Source organism: Excalfactoria chinensis, chromosome 4 (genome assembly GCF_039878825.1).
Source record: "Excalfactoria chinensis isolate bCotChi1 chromosome 4, bCotChi1.hap2, whole genome shotgun sequence".
Taxonomy (NCBI): Eukaryota; Metazoa; Chordata; class Aves; order Galliformes; family Phasianidae; genus Excalfactoria; species Excalfactoria chinensis.
Genome location: NC_092828.1, coordinates 42,526,283 through 42,546,297, shown reverse-complemented (window position 1 = coordinate 42,546,297; position 20,015 = coordinate 42,526,283). Strand labels below are relative to the sequence as shown.

The 20,015-nt window shown below is 37.9% G+C and overlaps 1 protein-coding gene across 7 annotated transcripts in view; it reads left to right on the top strand.

Annotated features, from left to right (window-relative positions):
• Positions 1–20,015, top strand: part of WDFY3 (WD repeat and FYVE domain containing 3) — a 135,340-nt gene that overhangs the window by 74,707 nt on the left and 40,618 nt on the right. For all 7 annotated transcript variants that reach the window (XM_072336744.1, XM_072336741.1, XM_072336743.1 and 4 more), the window contains 14 exons: positions 332–563; positions 3,008–3,108; positions 4,155–4,373; positions 6,969–7,150; positions 8,245–8,476; positions 9,347–9,507; positions 10,113–10,224; positions 10,652–10,842; positions 11,818–11,970; positions 13,499–13,572; positions 13,675–13,836; positions 15,185–15,279; positions 16,744–16,864; positions 17,589–17,806. In XM_072336744.1, coding sequence (XP_072192845.1) covers positions 332–563; positions 3,008–3,108; positions 4,155–4,373; positions 6,969–7,150; positions 8,245–8,476; positions 9,347–9,507; positions 10,113–10,224; positions 10,652–10,842; positions 11,818–11,970; positions 13,499–13,572; positions 13,675–13,836; positions 15,185–15,279; positions 16,744–16,864; positions 17,589–17,806 — 2,253 coding nt within the window. The remainder of the gene's footprint in view (positions 1–331; positions 564–3,007; positions 3,109–4,154; positions 4,374–6,968; positions 7,151–8,244; positions 8,477–9,346; positions 9,508–10,112; positions 10,225–10,651; positions 10,843–11,817; positions 11,971–13,498; positions 13,573–13,674; positions 13,837–15,184; positions 15,280–16,743; positions 16,865–17,588; positions 17,807–20,015) is intronic.

The following is a 20,015-nucleotide window of genomic DNA, read 5'->3' as shown; positions in this document are numbered from 1 at the left end:
CAGTGAGGCATTGGAACAGTCAGCCCAGGGATGTGCTGGAGTCACTGTTTCTGGAGGTGTTCAAGAACCATGGAGATGTGTCACTGAGGGACATGGTTAGTGGGGATGGGTTTGGAATTGGGCTGTGGATGATCTTAGGGGTCTTTTCCAACCCTAATGATTCTATGATTCTATTGAGAACAATGCTTTCCAACTCTTCATCTTCTAGTGGAGAGGCTGAATTTGTGAGCAGTCCTTGATCATTCAGCTGTTGCTCTGGAAAGACCCAATAAAAAGCCTGAAAATGCCTTCTTTTTGCAATACCGTATTGTGTATTGATTTCTTCCTGCAGATAGCATGGTTACCTCAATGGAAGGTCTGGGTTCAGACAGCGTCTTCAGTTTGCATGAAGATAGCCACTACCGGATCAGTAGGAGCCTGCTCAAACCAGCTGAAGGAAGCACAGTCCCCCTGACTCGAGTGAAGTGCTTGGTGTCCATGACAACACCCCATGATATCAGGCTTCATGGCTCATCAGTCACTCCTGCCTTCATTGAATTTGACACGTCTCTTGAAGGGTTCGGGTAAGGTACCATAGTGCTCTCAAAAAGCACAGAACACAATGCAGTGTTCTGTTACTTTCTTCTTTCAGAGGAATGACTGAAATTTTTAATGGACTATTTGCAGTCTGGCAACAAATGAATCCTTTAAAGAAAAGAAAGTAATGCTTCATGCCACAGACATCCATTCTATTGTTGTTGAAGCTAATGCTTGCCGTGTAAAAAAGTGCAAGTCCACGTGTATTACAGTATTAATAGTACTCTGTTGGATTTGGATTTCTTGGGCCTTCTATAACAAAGGGATGCTGTCATGCCCCTGCAGAAAAACAACTGTTTCTAGAATTTCCATGTGACTTTTGCACCACCCAAATGCTCCAAAACCTTCTTAAAGTTGCTGAAGAACTTGAAAATGAGGAAATAGGCAAAGCAGAAACATAAGTAAAACAGGAAACTATGCAGAGTCCAAGTAACTGGAAAAAAGATGATAACAGGAGATGGAGCTTGAATATAGAAATTAACTCCTTCAGTATTTTAGAACCTAATGCCATCATCTCTTGCCTTTTTTCTTAATTAACTTTAACACCTGTTAAGTAAAGATCATCTACTGTGATTTAGTGTGTCTGTTTACAGGACTAAAACGTGACACCCTTCTCAGCATGTATTTAATACCAATGTTTGCCACAATGGAATAGAAAAAAAATGAAAATACTTGTTTTGTCCTGTATTAAGGGTTAAATATCTAAAATTGCTGTTGTAAGACCATTCTTTAGGCAGACTGAAAATGGGCTGAGATGCTCAAAGAGCACAGTGTTGGGAGGTACACTTAAATCAACTGATTTTAAGGGAAGCCTTAACTGATAAGTGGTTGTTCAGAATTGCCTGGAAGCTTGGTTAGAAGCTTAAATATATTGATTAGAAGATTTTATTTGGAAGATTTTCAGTGACACAAACAAGTAACGTTGACACCTGCTGTGAAGCTGAAAAATGTGAGATATTCAAATAAGATGCATAGCTCTTCAATTTCCTTAGTTAAGTCTGTTTTCAAAGTAAAAAACTTGGAATTTTGAGAAAAGATAGATATGACCTGTGTGCACAGACTTTTCCACAGTTTTAGGAAGGTAGAAGCGGTACAATCTGGCAGAATTGTTTCATTTGTCATTTTCTTTCCAAATGTAATATTTACATTTACTGTGTTCAAGTCTTTTTCTTGACACTGCATCGGAAAGAGACATTTTCACCTGAGTGTTGAAGTTCTAGTTTGTTTGGGATGACTGGTGGGAGAGCACGGCCCAGCCTGTGTTTCAGATCTCCATTGCTCCATGCTCCTCTTAGAGCTTTATGCAGCAGAGATGCATCTGTATGACATCTAACCTTTATATCTAGTGTAGTTAGGGACTGATTTGACTTGAGAAACAAATGTTGCTCAAAGTTCTGTTCTGTGTCCCCCAGAAGAGGAGAACATTTTCTGCTAAGAACAAATGAAAATAGGCTAGCAAAATGAGTTGCCACTGTGTTTGGCCCAGGAGATTTGTAGGTGCTGCTAACACAGACAGAAGTAACCCATGTAACAAACCCTTGTAGTTTCACTGGGTCACCTATAAGACTGCCATACATTTAGAAGATGTAAATGTATTTTGGTCTGTTTCAAAATGCCTATGGTGGTTCAAGAACACAGTGGATTTAATAATCAGTTGATGGACACCTGCAACGCTTCTAATGCCATTAATTGTAGGGGATTTCGCTGCAAATAACATTTTCAAGATGAAGGAAGAAGTACATAATGAGAACTGTAAACAAGGTGGCTGTGACCCCACAAATTGAGGGTAAATATCAAGAAAGTGATGAATTTTTGTCTTAATAATAGTGGCAAAGTGTCTTGCCCATCAGTGTGCTCTGGCAGCTGAACTCCTGTGGGAATTCCCTTTACCACAGGTAGGCTGAGCAGTGAAATTATCTGAGCTCATAAAATATTCTGGTGCCCGGAGCTGTACTCCCGATTTCTGTTCCCATTGTGTCCATAGCATCAGTGTCTCTTGTAAAGACCATCTGTATCTAGTTCTGTGAAATATAGCTTCACTGCAGTGAAGTGGGTGTGCATACCAGGTGTTTACCAGATCCTTGGAATATTTAGCTAATCCAGTCTCTCGTAGAGTCCAGAGCATCTAAAAGGGTGTGAAGAGAGTTATGGTCATCCACAAGGGAACAGACTGTGCTATGGAACAACATGAGCATAAGCCTCTGTTCCTTTGCACCAAAGATGTAGAGTACCAAAGGTCTCTGTGCCGAAGATAGCTTAACCTCACAAGGAGAAATCTTAAGAATTAATTTCTACCTTTCAGAAATACATGCATTAATAGAGAGCAATGATGTACTTGGTGTATTTTTCTAGCTTATAAGTACTGTGTATTGAGCTTTGATTATCCTGGCTTTCATATACTCTAGTGTGATGCTGTTTTTCTGTTTAACAGCTGTCTGTTCTTGCCAAGTTTGGCTCCCCACAATGCACCCACCAATAATGCTGTCACAACAGGACTTATTGATGGTGCAGTTGTCAGTGGAATTGGAACTGGTAAGTACCTGGGTATTACGTTTTGCAGTATTTTTTACCTGATGATGTTCAGGTATGATGTGATGTTATGGTGTTGGATATTGCACACTCACAGTTGAGAGCTTTGCATGTCTTGATTTTTATGTTGCTGTTACTTTTTGCTCCTAAGACAATAAAAAGCCATACAAAATGCAAATGTGCAATTGCTTCAAAGTACGAGGCTCTCAGGAGAACATAAAGTTGAGAACAAATGTAGGTACCGGTGTTAAATGGGCAGAGCATAGGAACTGGATTGTAAGGTCATTCTTGTTGCTTACCTCTGCTAAATTGTTCCCTGGATGTGTTACTGATGTAGTTACAAATATAATCATAAAAGTCCCATCTAAATTGCTTCCCATCCCGTATATGTGTTCACTGCAGGCTATTCAGCTTACAGTGACCTGGTATGTTGTGGGGCTAACTGAATGTGATCTGTTGATCAAAATAAGTCTTAAGTATTATTTAAAAAAATAATAATAATTTAAAAAAAAAAAAGCACGTTTTGCTGCAGTATGATAGGTTAGACAGCAATTGAACTCTGTGAACTCTTTGTTCTTTGGGAGAACCTGTGGAAACTAAAAAGGGCTGAGTGTATCTGGCAGAGAGATCTTTGGCAAGGATGACTGGATGGATCTGACTCAGTCACACCTATGGAAAATGTATACTGTAGTGATAATAACCCTGTCTTGAATCCCCTCATTTGTCTAGGGAACTGAAGCTTGGGTAGTTCTAAACAAGCGAATCTTTGAAGTTAACTTTTGTCTTTAGGGTAAGAATAGTGGGCAACTGTTGCTTTGCCTGGTTTTGAAAGGAATCCCTCTGAGTTAGCTTGGTGAGACTTTTCTGCAGGCTTATGTCAGAAGTGAAAATAGCAGCACCAAAGTTCACAAAGGAAAAACGTGAGAAGGTGTGAACTAATATCAGTTGAGGAACGGAGCAGTTGGGAAAGAAATGGGATAGGAACATGTAGGTGTGTACTAAGTAGTGGTTATTTCAACTATTTAATGAGTTTTTCTTTTTGTTCTTAGGTGAACGATTTTTCCCACCACCATCTGGTTTAAGCTACTCAACTTGGTTTTGCATTGAACATTTTAGTACTCCTCCTAATAACCATCCTGTCAGACTTCTTACCGTAGTGCGGCGTGCAAACTCCTCGGAGCAGCACTATGTGTGCCTTGCCATTGTCCTCTCAGCAAAAGACCGGTCACTAATTGTTTCAACTAAAGAAGAATTACTTCAAAATTATGGTAAGAGTTGTTATGTTGTTTGATAATCCTGACAAGGTTATGGTTGTCTAGATCTAGTCTAGACAAATGTTTTGTACTTCGGAATTGTGCATGACTGAACTTGGAGCTTCATCAGCTTTGCTGGCTGGCTAGTTGAAGGCAGCCTGTCAGTTCCTTTGTGTTTTAATGATGTGATCAGTTTGCAGAAAGAGTTTGTAAGTGCATTTGGCATCTGAGATCAAGAGAGGAATTACATTAAGTGTTATAAAAAGCAAAGTGAAGCTGATGAGGTTGCTGAATTTGCTTGTGAGAGCTGTCAGTGTGGCTAGAGGCCTCAGGTTCAGCCATTTCCTGTCTCCTGCTTTATCCTTCTTTAGAGCTTCCAAGCCTAATGTTCAGTTCAGGCACGCCAATGACTGAAGATGAGTAGAGGGTAGAGGAGCAGCCTTCTATGCATTTCAGTCTTAGTACTTTACCAAACCAGCACAATCTTAGTCTTCTGATCTTTCATTTTGAGTAATAAGCACTAATAAATTTTTTTCTTCACAATTGTAATTATTTCCAAAAACCAAAGCGGACTGTTATAGAATATTCTTTACCTTCATGGTAAATAGACATTCACATCATTTCATATTATTTTCTCTAAGTACAAACTCAAAGAAAAAGTTTTTCAGAACCTGAAAGTTGAGAGCTGGAGACTCATTGTACAAGGGTAGAACTAAAACTCTGGAATTAGAAAGATAGCAACAGCCTTTTCTTTCTTGTAAAGCTGAATTCTTATAGTCAAAGAATGGCTCAGGTTGGAAAGGACCTTAAAGCCCATCTGTTTCCAACCCCCTACTGCTGGCAGAGCTGCCACCCACCAGATCAGGCTGCTCAGGGCCCATCCAGTCTGGCCTTGTACACCTCCAGGGTTAAGGCATCCACAGCTTCTGTGGGCAACCTCTTCTGGCACCTCGGAGTAAAGAACTACCACCTAATTATTTGATCTAAATCTCCCTCCTTTGAGCTTAAAACAGTTCCCTGTTGTCCTGTCACTATCTGCCCATGTAAAAAGTCTATCTCCCTCTTGTTTTTAGTCTCCCTTTTAATTACTGGAAGGCCTGGAGCCTTTTCTAGAGTGAATAAGCCCAAGTTCATGTTCATAGTAGTTGCTTTAGCCTGCATTGGAGCAGTAAATTATGTATTTTTAGTTTGTAAGTTCATATCTAACTCTTCAAAAGTTACCGGGTTTGAAGAGGCTTTGGCAGAGAGGATTTGAATGTCTCTGCCTACCAAGATTCCTTTTTAAGTGAACGGGATACTGTGCTTTGGTGGACTGCTGCCTTATGATGGCTTACAGTAGTTGATGGTGTGTAGTCAAGTCCTGAGCAGGTCGTTACCTGAAGAACAGAGATAGCTGGCCTGCCAGTGTGTGGGATTGATAGTGCTGACAATCTGTTATGAGAATAAACTGAGTGCTTTAGTAGGGATTCTTTTTGTGATTGAGAGCTGCACTTGGAGGTGTTTGGCTGGAGTGAAAGAAGCTGAGGAATGATTATTTTTGTATCTCAAAGTTAGTTCTAAGAACTCTGCTTTTCTCCTTTTCCTTGTGCTGTTTTTAAGACAGTAGTGTTTGCTCTGTTTACATTGTTATTGAAGTAAGAGGATTAGTTTCTCTTCCTGCAACATGAAAGAATGAAGAGAGATCTGAAGAACTCCTGCTTTCTGTTGAAATGTTCTCCAGTGTAGAATTTTCAGACTTTGCCTTTTTTTCCTTTCTGGGCTTTCAAGTAGAAAGTGGGAGATTTTGGTGATTCTGATGGAGAAAATAATGGACCTGAGTGCTGCAAATTGATCATGCTTTCTGGTGTGAAATCAAAGGATGTATTTTAGGAGAAAGTAATAATAATAATAAACTATTTATTGAGAATTGAAGGCAGCAATATACAGATATAAGAAAGGAGAAAAGCTTGCATGGAGTGAAGAGGAAGGAAAAATGGTTGTGAGATACAGCCCCTTAGAGCCAAAGATTGGAGCAGGAGGAGAGAGGTGCTCCAGGCATCAGAGTACAGGTTCCCCTATGTCCTCTTTGGAGGACCATGCTGCAGCATAGTCACGGTGTAGCCCATAGAGAAGGGAAATATGTCAGGAGGAAGCCTTTTTAAGAAGTATGTTAGACTAAAAAGTTTTAGAGAGAAACCTGAGAAAGTTAGTAATGAGAAGAGAGAAGTAAAATGTAATTTTTAACAGCTTAAAATTATCCTGAGAATTTTCTTAAGGAATTTTTAGGGCCAGAAGAACAGATAGACATTATTGAAAGCAACAAAACTATGCAAGTACTCAAAGAAGTTCAGTCCTTTCAATTGTGATAACGTATTTTGAGTAATTCTTCACAAATTAAATCTTTCAGTTCTTGTGCTTGGGTTTTTAAAAGAAATACTAAAAACATTCAGATCTTGTTAGTTGTGTTACTTTACTCATATAATGTTAGTTGGTTTTTTTGGTTACTTTATCTGTGTTTTCTGACATTCTGGCTTTAATGTATCACTGTAGATTTTTGCATCTTCTGATGACTGAAAGACCAAACTAATAACATTTTTTCCTGTTGCCCTCTAACTGGTGCTTTCCTTTTAGTTGATGATTTCAGTGAAGAGTCATCATTTTATGAAATTCTTCCTTGTTGTGCCCGTTTTCGCTGCGGAGAGCTCATTGCAGAAGGCCAATGGCATCACCTGGTTCTGGTCATGAGTAAAGGCATGCTGAAGAATAGTACAGCAGCACTGTACCTTGATGGACAGCTTGTTAACACTGTTAAGGTAAAATAAATCTTGAAATAATCACTTTTATTGGTTGGAGTGCTCTCTTTCTCTGTGTGTGTGCAAAATAAGAGGAGCCTTTCAAATAGAGATCTTTGCTCATCTTCCAGCCTGAAATCTGTTAAGTAGTAGATAATGAGTGTTTTCTTATGGATGAGCAATAGCAGTTCTGAAGGGAGGCAGGCATGGTGCATGTTTTCTTAACAGCTGGAACAAACTAGAAGGCCAAGTTCAGAGACCATGGAATAACACTTGGGACCCTGTCCTCACCTGTAACTGATAATGAAAGAGTGTTTGGTGACTGGCAGGCATGGGTGTTAAAGAGAGAGTAAGCTAATAGTACTGTGGGGTGCAAATCAGTATTGCTATAGGTAGAAGGATATTTTAGCTTTTAAATTTAGTGTTTATTACTGCTTCTGCAAAGAGCATTACATTAACTTTTCTTATTATGCTGTTTGCCTTGATGTGCTAATTATATTTGACCATACGTGACTGCATTCAATAGCTGGTCATAGAATTTTTACACTGTAGGAAGAAAATGCCTGCAAGATTGTTACTACTGTTATATATGTGTCAGCATGTTAGCCATACATTTGTTTACTGTTGTCTGACAAACTTACCAATTTGAGTTTATTATGCATCCACTTCAGCATAAAATGGTGTAATTATCAGAGGCTTATTTTCATAAATTAAAGAAGGAGAGGGAAAGGACACAAGGTTATGAGGTAGTCTTACTGATTCTGAAAAAAAAAAAACCCACCAAAACAATGACAGTCATGAAGCACCACATTTTTAGAAGCAAGATACAACCTCTCTCCTGCATTTTTAACTACAGAACTCAATGTCTTTTCATCCTGTGTTTCTCTGCACACCCTGGTCATTTGAAAAATGCTAGACTTCTGATCTTTGTGTTTACCTTCTAGATAATGCTTTTCATCTTTACCATATAGTGTCAGAATACTGTGTGTTACATATCAATCTATTGCTATGTCCCTTGGTTTGCAGAATGCTTCCCTAAATTTCTAAGGTATCTACTTTCTTTTCATGGTACCCGGATGTTCTCAGTAACTTTGCTGTACTTCTCTCCCTTACAGCTTCACTATATTCATAGCAGTCCCAGTGGCTCTGGTTCTGCGAATCCTCCTGTAGTCAGCACTGTCTATGCCTACATTGGCACACCACCTGCGCAGCGCCAGCTCTCATCCTTGGTGTGGCGCTTGGGCCCTACACATTTCCTGGAGGAAGTTCTTCCTGCCCCAGGGGTTAGCACCATTTATGAGCTGGGACCAAATTATGTTGGAAGCTTTCAAGCAGTATATGTACCATGTAAGTAATTCAAATGGTAGTCAGTAGGATGGTCTGAGTTAGTTGAATCTAGTGGCAGAAAAGGTGTGAAAAACAGAATAGGCAGTAGCAGAGAGGAAAAGCTGTTCATAGGAACATCCTTCTTGAAAGGCACTGTAAACACAACAGGTGGCAGCTGTTTACAGTGCTTTAAACATAGCTATTTTGAAATGGAATTGTTATAAACATTAATAGGTCAACCAAGGGGCAGCAGGGGGAAGTCAGACGGGAGGGATTGTGATGCAGCAGATAGTCTGAAAGCATGTATTGGGAAAAAAATCTGAGAAATTTTATTACAATTTTAAAGTATTCTTGTTTGAGACTGGAAGGAGATGGACCGTAAAAAGGTAAAAATAACCTTTTTAGAAATGTGTTTCCATAGCCCTGTCTTTAGTAATTTGGGCAGTGGATTTGACAGTAGCTCTGGTAAGATGAGCTGTCACCAGTGAGATCTTTCTATTCCATAGGGCTCCCTATCTTTCTGTGCAGTTAAGTCCCCTATTCACTCATGTTAGTATACTGTCAGAAGATGTTCATTCCTTTATGTGGCTATCATATGGATTTAAAATGGCTTAACTAAAACCAGGAAACATCAAATTATCTTATCCTTGTGTTGGGTTTCTCCATGGGCACCACAATACTTTCCAGCTCTTCCAATGAGAAACTGTCACCATCTTCAAGGAAGGGCGCAGCATGAAGAGAGTGATATGGAATTAAAGGATATACAGAAAATGCATAGTTTTGGCTTTCATGGTAAATGTTTTCAGTGGAGTGGCAAGAGGGAAAAAGAAAAACCACAACAAAACAAGTGTGGAAAACCAATGCTTTTTTCTTTTCTCATTGTGTTTTTAGGCAAAGATTCCAAGTGTGAAGGGAACAACCCGTGTCCAGTATCATTAGTACCAGAAGAGAAGGTCTCCTTCGGTCTCTATGCACTCTCAGTTTCTTCTTTTACAGTGGCAAAAATAAGAAAGGTTTACAACAAATTGGATAGTAAAGCAATTGCCAAGCAGGTACATTGGAAGATGAGTTTATTTGTATGACTTTTCAAGACAGTTTGTTCACAGGAACTAGGAACAGTTAATAATAGGTATCAGAAGAGTAGCCTGTACTTATTTCAACATTAAAAAAAAAATAGAAAAGGAGGGGGGAAGGGAAGACTGTAGATTTTATTCCTGTTCTTGAAATTACCAATAGCTATGTAGCTTGGCTTCTTTATGGGGGTATTTTTGCCTTTTAATGTGGATAGTAGTTGTAATCCTGTAGAAAAACAGTTAAGATGATATAGTTGAGAGATACTTATGCTGTTGCAGATGAAGAAATCTGGTAACATAGTTATGTGACTGAGCATTTGGACAGCTGAATATTGGTTTACATTTTTACATTAAGTAAATTATTTATACAGAGGACCATATACTGGGATTTTGCTCTTAGATTAATCCTCCCTGAGCTCTGGGTACTACAGTAATGGATGTCCTAATGACGATGGTGTAGTTTAATTTTGTTTTGTATTACTCTATCACAGGAGAAAAATACACCGATTATGTTCAGAATCTTGTAGAAAAGTTTAAACCCTTCTGATCCTCTTTTTATTGTTTTCTTCCCTCATTTTCTAAAGCTTGCAATTTCTTCTCATGAAAATGCCACACCTGTGAAGCTGCTACATAACTCAGCGGGGCACTTGAATGGACCCGCACGGTCTATTGGTGCAGCTTTGATAGGATATTTGGGTGAGTTGAGTAATTGAGAATTATGAAGTTTAAACATTGTTAATGGGTTGTTGATAAGAACTTAGTGCCAGAAGATCTGAGGATGGACCACGTATTAATCAATGTGGTGTTTATGGTGCATCATTAAATTTATTTTACACTTTTATATTGTAATGACATCTTTTTTTTGTTTGAGTGGTATGGAATGTTTTTTTTTTCCCCACTTCATATGAGTACGTTCACATGGAAATACTTTCTTGCTTTTAGTTCATTAACTATTTTTCAGTGCAAAATTTCCATCACCTCCTCTTCTGAGGTGTCAAAATTCACCTAGTGATATTCTTTTAATAAATCAAGCAGTGTTAAAGTGCAAATTATTTACATGATTTCCCAGTGATTTCCTATAAGACTTGATTTTAATTACTGTATTTTTACCACCTTTGCTCAGGAGTAAGAACATTTGTCCCCAAGCCTGTTGCCACTACTCTGCAGTACATTGGTGGAGCTGCTGCTATTCTGGGACTTGTGGCCATGGCATCAGATGTAGAGGGACTGTATGCAGCTGTGAAGGCTTTAGTCTGTGTGGTAAAGAGCAATCCACTAGCCAGCAAGGAAATGGAAAGAATCAGAGGTTATCAGGTATGTAAGAACTACATTAAAACAGACTGGATTTGTTGAATTTCAGTGTCTCTGCTAGCAATTCCCATGGAAATTCCTTGTTATGTTGCAATGACCTTAATTTGTGCTCTTGGGTTTACCAAGCTCTTGGCTGTGTAACAGAGACTAGTTAGTTGGATAGCTTCTAAAGAGCACTCTTGCTTAGGTACAGCAAGGAAGACCACAACTTACGTCACTTAACTCTGTCATAATGTGAGCCTGTTGCTACGAACATAAATGGCACTTAATACTGTTAACATGAACCCATTGCTACAAACATAGGAGCTTCTCTATCAGTGGTCTACCAGCACGAGAGGACTTGAACGCATGAGGGGAACCAAACAAAAAAACAAAAATAAGGAGTCGGCTCCTTATTATTTTGATATGATTGCGTAGACCACAATATTATTAGTGATATTTGCCATTTTCAAGCTTCTTAATTCTCCACTGAGCAGAATCACTTATGCAAAAGAATGATTTGACTTTAAATACGTATATATACACACACATATATATGTGCATCTTCATGTGACCAATGAATTTTCTGATTCTGATGTAGATGATTTTATTGAAACTGAAAATGCGCCTGCAGTTTGGGTTGCAAATTTACAACCCTTTTAATGCTAGAGATCAGTAGTTATGTTGAAACATTTGATTCCATTTAGCCTGATGTAGGCTGTGTCTTACTTACTACCTTTTACCATGGAGAACAGAAGCTGTTTCACAAGCTGGAGGGTATGCTGGGTGCATTCTTGTTTGGTTTTTGTTTTTTTCTTTCTGTTTTTGTTTTTAATCAGCACTAATGCCATTTTCAATCTTTTTCATCAGAACTATCAAGTACTAGAGATACTTTATGCACCTTCTTAAAAGGGATACAGCCATTTCACCCATGCTTTGTTATTCTTAGAAAATATGCGTGCGTTGTCATAGGGTTCCTTATCTGTTTACTCATTTTAGTTGCTGGCGATGCTGTTAAAGAAGAAACGATCTCTTCTGAACAGTCACATACTCCATCTGACTTTTTCCTTGGTGGGAACTGTTGACAGCGGGCATGAGACCTCCATTATTCCAAATTCCACTGCCTTCCAGGATCTGCTCTGTGATTTTGAGGTATGTGAAGCTACATGAAAAGTGATGATGTTACTGGTTAATGAGTAGTCTGGCAAATCAGTAGTGCACTTCTAATATTGAACAACAGCAGATTAGGTTAGTCTCCTCCAAAAAACATACTGTTTAATATATTGTGTGGTAAAGTAGGTCAGGTGTAAAATTATTGGCAAATTTTTGTGCTCAAATTGCTCTTGAAACAAGTCATAGGCACTGAGAGTGTTTATGCTTTTTGTTGTTCTAGAAGGTCGCAGTTACAGAATCACAGAATATCCCAAGCTTGGAAGGGACCCATAAGGATTATTGAGTCCAACTCCTGGATGTTTTGTAGTTTTTTGTTCCACAGTAATTTTATTTTAATCTGTACTCTACTTCAGTAAATATATTCAGGCATGAAAGATGCAGTGAAAGTAACAGTAGGAGGTAAATTTTCGACACAGTGCATTGGAATCACTTCGTCATATGTCTTCTACAAAGTTAATAGTAAAGTATTTAAAATTCTGCTTGCGCAACCTATGAAGTATTCAAGTTTTCTTGTTTTAAAGTGAGGATAGTAGACAAACTCAGAATGAAATGCTAATGCAATAGACGTGATTTGTGATAGAGGCTGATTGACAGTGTTAGGCATTGCATAGAACTCTTTGTTTGCCATTTGTTCCTTTTGTATTATCTGTATCCGATGCAGACTGAGGGAAGCTGTTTTGATTCTCACCCACTTAAAAAATAAATAAATAAATAAATAAAATAAAACCCATGGAATTACTCATTTTACTGGTTTAGATATGCATTTCAGCATTTAAATGCAGTCCTGGAATCTTTATTTAAGGGTCCTGTCTAGGAAAAACTCCTGTTGCCTTCATGTTAACAGAACTGGACTTCAATGCAAGTAAAGAATACTCTTTCTTTCCAAGATCAGTAATACACTGTAATTCCAGAATGAAAACAAGTAGTGAAAATCCCTGAAAATTCCTTTTTTTTCTTTCTTTTTTTTTTTTTTTTTTTTCCTTCTTTTGGAAATAAGTTTATGCTGTTTAAACAATAATTCTTTTTGTATTTTTTTTTTTAACAAACCATTTGAATTACAATGATGTTCCCTTTGTGCTCACAAAATTAAATATAAGCCTAATAGAGTTTACTGTGTCTACCTCTGATAATACTTGTAAATAATAGACTCCTAAGCTGGATGGACTGGCTAGCAGAGAGAAGGCTGTTAATCACAGCCCAACTCCTTTTACACAGAGTAAGATCTGTGTATAGTTGTGAATTCTGCTGAATATTCTTGGCTTATTTTGTTTTGATTTTGATTTTTTATTTTTTTATTTTTTATTTTTTAATTTTTTTTTATGTTTAAAAGAACAAGCTGAGAGATTTCATCAGTTTGATAGTCCTATGGTCATTTAGAAACTACTATTGGAATTATCCCATTTCATACATTAAAGTTCAGTGTCACCTTGACTGTCTTGATTGCCAGCTTAGAGTCTTCAACTGGTTGCAAGTACAAACCTTAACCACTGTTTATTCTGTATTTCAGGTCTGGCTTCATGCACCTTATGAACTTCATCTGTCATTATTTGAGCACTTCATTGAACTTCTCACAGAGTCCAGGTATGAGCTGGTGCTAGCCTACTAATGAGGCTTGCAAAATTAGATAATATGTAGAAGATGCTCCAGTTTTAAATTAACGCCTCTTTTCCTTCCTTCTTTCAGTGAAGCTGCAAAGAATGCGAAGTTAATGAGGGAGTTCCAACTTATCCCAAGGCTGCTCTTGACTCTTCGAGATATGTCTCTCTCCCAGCCTACTATTGCTGCAATTAGCAATGTGCTGAGCTTCTTGCTTCAAGGCTTCCCCAGCAGTTACGACTTACTCAGGTAGCCCATGCCCATGTTCAATCTGGCTTAGGTGTTTTCATTATGTTGCTGACATTGATCAAAATACAGTTAAACCATTGTGGAGTAACAAATGTAGAAAGTTCCTGCACTGAATTTTGTCTTACAAGAAGTGAGTGGGGGCATAAGCATAACCATTTTTTTAAACTTGATTTAAATATTAAATTCAGTCTGTATCTAAAGAGGGGTGACTGAACAATAGAACTTGCCCAGCATTTTGCAGGGAAGTAACAGTGGTGCCCTATTCTTACTTCATTTTTCATGTGAAATGCTGAGCACTTTTAAATTCAATTGACTGTTACTCAAGGTTAAGCATGAGGATGCTTCTGGTTAAAATCCAGCTTTGATGACTCTCTCACGAAAGGTTAATTTCAAGATTTTTTTCTAATTCGTCACTGCAGAGAAATATTTAAGATTGTTAGATATAATGATAGTAATTATGTATAATTGTATTATTCTGCATAATTAAGATTGGTGAAAGTTGCATTAATGGCTGCAACCCATCCATTCAAGACTACGTGAAATGTTTTTAAATGAGTTGAACTCCTTAACTGTTTTTTTCATCTCCTGTTTGGTTCTTATGGAAACTGATAAAATATCACCAGACTTGGATGTGTTTTCTCTTCTGAGTAATTTTATTTTCAGCTTCTTATGTAAGTACAGTCAAAGGTATCAGAAACGTCAGAAAGCAATTCAAGAACAGACAGCATAGGTGTAATGCTTAAATTCCTGTGGAATTCCAGTGCAAATTTGAGCATTCCAATGTGACCTTTTCTGTTTCCTGGAAATAAAGATAAATGTATTGGACATCTTAGAATAAGTAGCTGCGGACCTTTTCAGTTTAATTCCAGGTGAAAGCGGAATGTGCTCTATCTCCTTTTTAGAGCAGCTCATTGTCATCTTAGTCTTGAAAACTGTGACCTTGTGTTGTATCACCTCAAGCTGTAGACATAAATGTTATACTATATGAACAGTTTTGTTAATGTAATACTAGCTCAGCTGTAATAGTTGGTGAATGTTTTGTTCTATTTCCTTTAACTTGCAAAATTCCTTTTACCAGGACTTAGAAAACTCAAGAAAAAGTGTTAAGATATCTCTAAGGCCCATAGCTGCAAAATTGTCTGCCTAGATTCCAGATATTAATGTACATTACTTTGTTTTTTAGTTAGCAACTTTAGATTTAGGCTGTCTTTATCAACCTCTAAATACGAGAAAGTTTTTCTACATTGCCCTTTTACTGGTGTTCTGATATTACAGTAGGTGTAGATTATTGATAGGTGAGGATTCATCTGTCATATCAATGCATCATGTTCTTTTTGTGTATATCAAGGTTTGGACAGTTCATCTCTTCCACTTTACCTACATTTGCAGTCTGTGAGAAGTTTGTAGTCATGGAAATAAATAATGAGGAAAAGCTTGAGACTGGTAAGTTATTGCATGACTTTGGAAACATTAGAAGAGTAAAAGTTTCTCTTTTCCACTTAAATGCTTAAAATGTACAGCAGTATCATTTTGTTATAGTATGGCTGACAGCTGTGAAACTTCACTTCTTAGTATTGCATGTGAAGCACTGCAAAAACCACAAACTCTTGTTTTGCTTTTCTTCACTTAACACTGCACTTTGTCCTTCTGTTTCTCCAAAATGCTTCTTAAGTTGTGTATCTCTGCTTTATTATGTGAATGAGATAGGGAAGTGCAATGTGCATCTGGAAGCCCAAAGATGCTGTTTCTGTATCCCTTGGGAATATAGTGGTAGGCAGGAGCAAGTAACAGAGATGAATTTCTACTTCCCAGTGAGCTTTATTTGTTTTTCCTAAAGATCAAGGTTAGGCAGTCTGCACATTTGTCACTGTATGTCTTGTCTCTCCTTTCTGAATGTTTTCTCTCTTCGCAGTCTCAAAGAGGAAGATGTTTCATCTTGTATCAGTAAAAAACAATGACATGGGTATAGGAGAGAGATCTCTATTTGTATTTGCACTGTGGGCTGGCCCAGGTTATCCAGAGCTTTTACTGCTTTTTCCTTGCTTAGGGCAGTGGAGAGCCGTAGGGTAGAATGGCTCTGGGGCAGGAGTAGAGAAGGAAGTGTGAGGTGGAGGGCATTGAATTTCTTATTTTTAGGTTACTGGTCTTCATCAGTTAAGCTGTAATTGTGGCTCTCAAACATGCTTTGATTTCTTGTCTGTGGTTATGCACAAAGCTAGGGCACAGAATGTGTCCAGAATGTTTTGTTTTTTTGCGCGTCTCTCCTCACACGTTCCTTTTTGTAATACAGTGGAAATGCGTTCCTCCTTTGGCATAGTAAGGTGCAATAAGGAGGACTCAACAAATAGCAGTAAAGTTGCTCTTGAGTATTGTGTACATTTTACAGTAAGCTTGTCTTTCTACTGAGGAGCAGTTCAGAGATATGAGGAAATCAATCATTCTTCCCAAGTCTTGTATTTCAGGGAATTGAAAACTATTCTTCTTAAATTTGTATTATTTTTTGGTTTGTCCCATAGGAGGCATAATGTTTATCCAACCATTGTGAGTTTTTACTAATTTCTGTTTTTTTATTTTTATTTTTTTAATTTTTGCATGTCAGGTACCAATTGGCTTAGCTAATGCACAACACCATAGTTTAGATAATTGTCAGAGTAGATGCAGTATCCTTCTATCCATCCTTTAATGCTCAAGAAATGCTTTGTGAAAAGATAATGGAAGCACCAAGTGTTTCTCAGCAGTGTGTACCAGATCAAACATAGCAGGCTGTCTGTGCTTTAGTACAGCTTTCTCTTGATCTCAGTAGGAACAGATTGAGTTTACTTGTGTATGGAGATTATGAGTAGTCTTTAAAATATCCGTGTTCCAGAAGTCTAATTTTGCTTAATTCTGTTTGTACTTACTGTCTAGGAACTGAGGATGATTTTGGAGGACTTGTTTCAGCTAATCTTATCCTGCTGCGGAACAGGCTTTTAGATATCCTCCTGAAACTTCTATATACTTCCAAAGAAAAGACAGCTGTTAATTTGCAGTAAGTACCAAGAACTTGAGATTGAGCAAGGATAATATTTTCTGATTTGAAGGGAGAGAATTATGCAGACCTCCACTCCATTCATTGCTTAAATTGTATAATTTTATAGGGACTGTTGAATGATTTACACAGCTGTTCCTGAGTAAGCATTGGGTGTGCTGGAAGAAATAGAGTTCATGATTCTTGAGTTTTATGTTCTGTTGTGCTGCAGTAATAATAGTAGTAAGCAGATAGAACTTAGATGACAGTATTTTCTTAAAATATTCCCAAGCAATTCTTTTCTTAGCAAAACAAGTAGATAAAATATTATTTTTTAAAACCAAAACAGTTTATTAAAAGATATATCTGTGAAAACTTCATATCCGTGTATGGCGCAGCAAGTTGTAATTAGAAAGAACAGTTCGCTGACAAATGTTTTCAGGTCAGCATTCCATGTTTCATACCAGAAACATCAGTTGGAGAGATGTTATCCCAATGGGAATAGTCTGTGTTAGCTATATTGTCATGCCCTTTACTTAAACAAAAACTGACGTTGCTCTCTGGGTGAGAGTTGCAGAGTAACAATCCTTGTTCAGAGATAGGCTAACTTAAGCATGCAGAAAATGCTTGGGTAGATCTGAATTTTCTTCAGTCTTGAATTTTGCTCTGTAGTGGAGGACACTGACTTATGCTATCTAGTAGAACAATAAATGTTTTGATGTGTGACCTTTTTCTCTTTTGTTAGGGCTTGTGAAGAACTAGTCAAGACCCTGGGGTTTGATTGGATTATGATGTTCATGGAAGAACATCTGCATTCTACGACGGTCACGGCTGCCATGCGAATTCTTGTGGTACTGCTGAGTAATCAGTCCATCCTTATTAAATTCAAGGAAGGTCTCAGTGGAGGAGGCTGGCTTGATCAAACGGATTCTGTCTTGACCAATAAGATTGGTACTGTGCTAGGTATGGTATGAAAACTGACTTATGGGTGCGTCCTTTCTGTTACTGTTGTCTCTGCTTTGGTCAGATGCTGTTGCCCTTCATTGTTCTGAGATACAATAGATTTCCTAAGCAAAAGGGAACAGTTCTACACAGTTGACATTGCACAGATGTTGTTATAGTTCAGTGTTGCATTTTCTTCTGCATGAAGCTTGAACCACAATCAGCTTTTTATCACTGTGGAGGTATGGTTAATTATGTCCCATTGGCAAGCATATCTGAGCTAAATGCAAAGATGCTACAGTCAAGCAAATGAAGATTCAGAAAAAAATACTAGTTGCATTAGTTACGATATCATGCAGTGTTAAACCTGTGCTGCTTTGTTTAGTGAGTTCTATGCAAATTAGAGTTATCAGTTTGGATTTGTGCTACCTGGGAAATTTCTGTGTGCACAGCTTCATTTCAGCCCTTCTTTTCCTCTGCTTAGCTGGCTGTTATACCTTCTTTGGGCACACGTATGCCCCCTGGCTGCTACTAAAGGTTATTCTGGGGGTTCTTAAAGCCTTTTTTTATCCAGACTTAATAGAGTTTTCCATTACCCTGCAGGAAATAGAATGGATGGTATAAGGTGTTAGTGCTATATTCTGAGTTATCTCTAAGCTGTTTGAAATAAGGGTTGTTACTTTTTGCTAAACGGGCAGTGGAGGTATTATTCTTTTACCCTCTGATTCCCTGAAATTTATTACAGTGTTTGTAGCTGGTAGTTTGCCCCGGCTCTACTGGCAAAAGTCTGTACGGACTGTTCTAATGGGGTGCAACATGAGACAGGAGGGCTCCCAGAGTTTATGTCTGTGAGGATGTGTCTTTTTTGTATCATCTTTTTTTGACACCAGTATTTAGAAAGAGGGAAAAATACAAGCATAGGATGCATCACTGCTTGCATTTAGTTATTTGCCCTGAACTTTAATTATTATAGAGATTCTAGTTAAAATCTTAACAGAAAATGCAACCCTTCATAAATGCCCATTAGCCACAGCAGTACAGGATCACCAAGAAAGCAATATTTCAAGGTTGGTGTTTTGGGATGGTTTTGGTGTTGGTTTTTTGTTGTTGTTGTTTTGGGTTTTTTTGTGTGTGTGGGGTTTTTTTTGTTTGTTTGTTTTTGTTTTTTGGAGTACTTCAATATTCCTTTTCTTCTTCATCCCTTAACTACTGGATCTTAAGTAGCTGTGCATTCACTATAGAGTTTCTCAAGAAAAAAATACAGGGTGCCAGATATTAAAGTCAGTATTATTTTAGGGGCTTGGTAAGTTGTCAGAAAGAACAGCTTCTCCCCTCTTCCGTTACCACCATGGCAAAGGCTCTCTTTGGAGAGAAGTAATGTATGCGTTATGCAAGCTTGTGCAAGCTTTTAACTTTATTTCCTCTGTTATGTTATCTCCAGGCATTTTATTTGGTAAACCTGATCAGGATATTGCCTATTTTCAGTGGATCTGTTTTTTTTTTAGTAATACAAAGACAGTGGTTTTCAGATTGCTGTCAATTTAGACCCTCATACAAATACAGTAAAATTAAGTGTCAGTCTTCCCATGAGCTGGAGCTGGATTTAGATCAGGGCAGTTGTAATTACTGCTAATATGGCTTAGTTGTCACTTCTAATGTGATTGTGCAAGTAACGACTACTCTGTGTTCAAGCAGAAAATTATCTGTTTCTTCACTAAAGACTTTTCCAAACTGGTTTATTATATGAAAATAAATGTTAAGATTTGAACTGTTGTTAATTTTGAAGGAGGACTTTTCCTAAAATGTGTACTTTACTACACTTCAGTGAAATATGAAGTCCAGGTTGTTGTGCTTTGTTTCTTCGAATTCTGTCAGAGTACCTTGTGCAGCCTTATTCTTCACATAGAATCATCTGTCTGGGAATTCAGTCTCTTCACAGTGGCTTCCCATAACGTATCTCTCATGGTATTATGATCATTCTTTGCATCAGCAATGAATTAGGAAAGCTTTGGCAATCGGTCATTAAAAAACCATATTACATATGCAAAGATTTGTTGTAAACATGCTGCAGCATCTGTTGTTTGGCTGACTCAGATCTGCACTTTGTGTAATAATTTCTTCACGTTTGTGTGTACGTGCCTTAAAATTTGAAATCCATTGACAGTTTAGGCCATGGACTGTTTGTTACTCAGGGTTTTCTTTAAATGTCCAGTAATTTCTTCAGTCACAT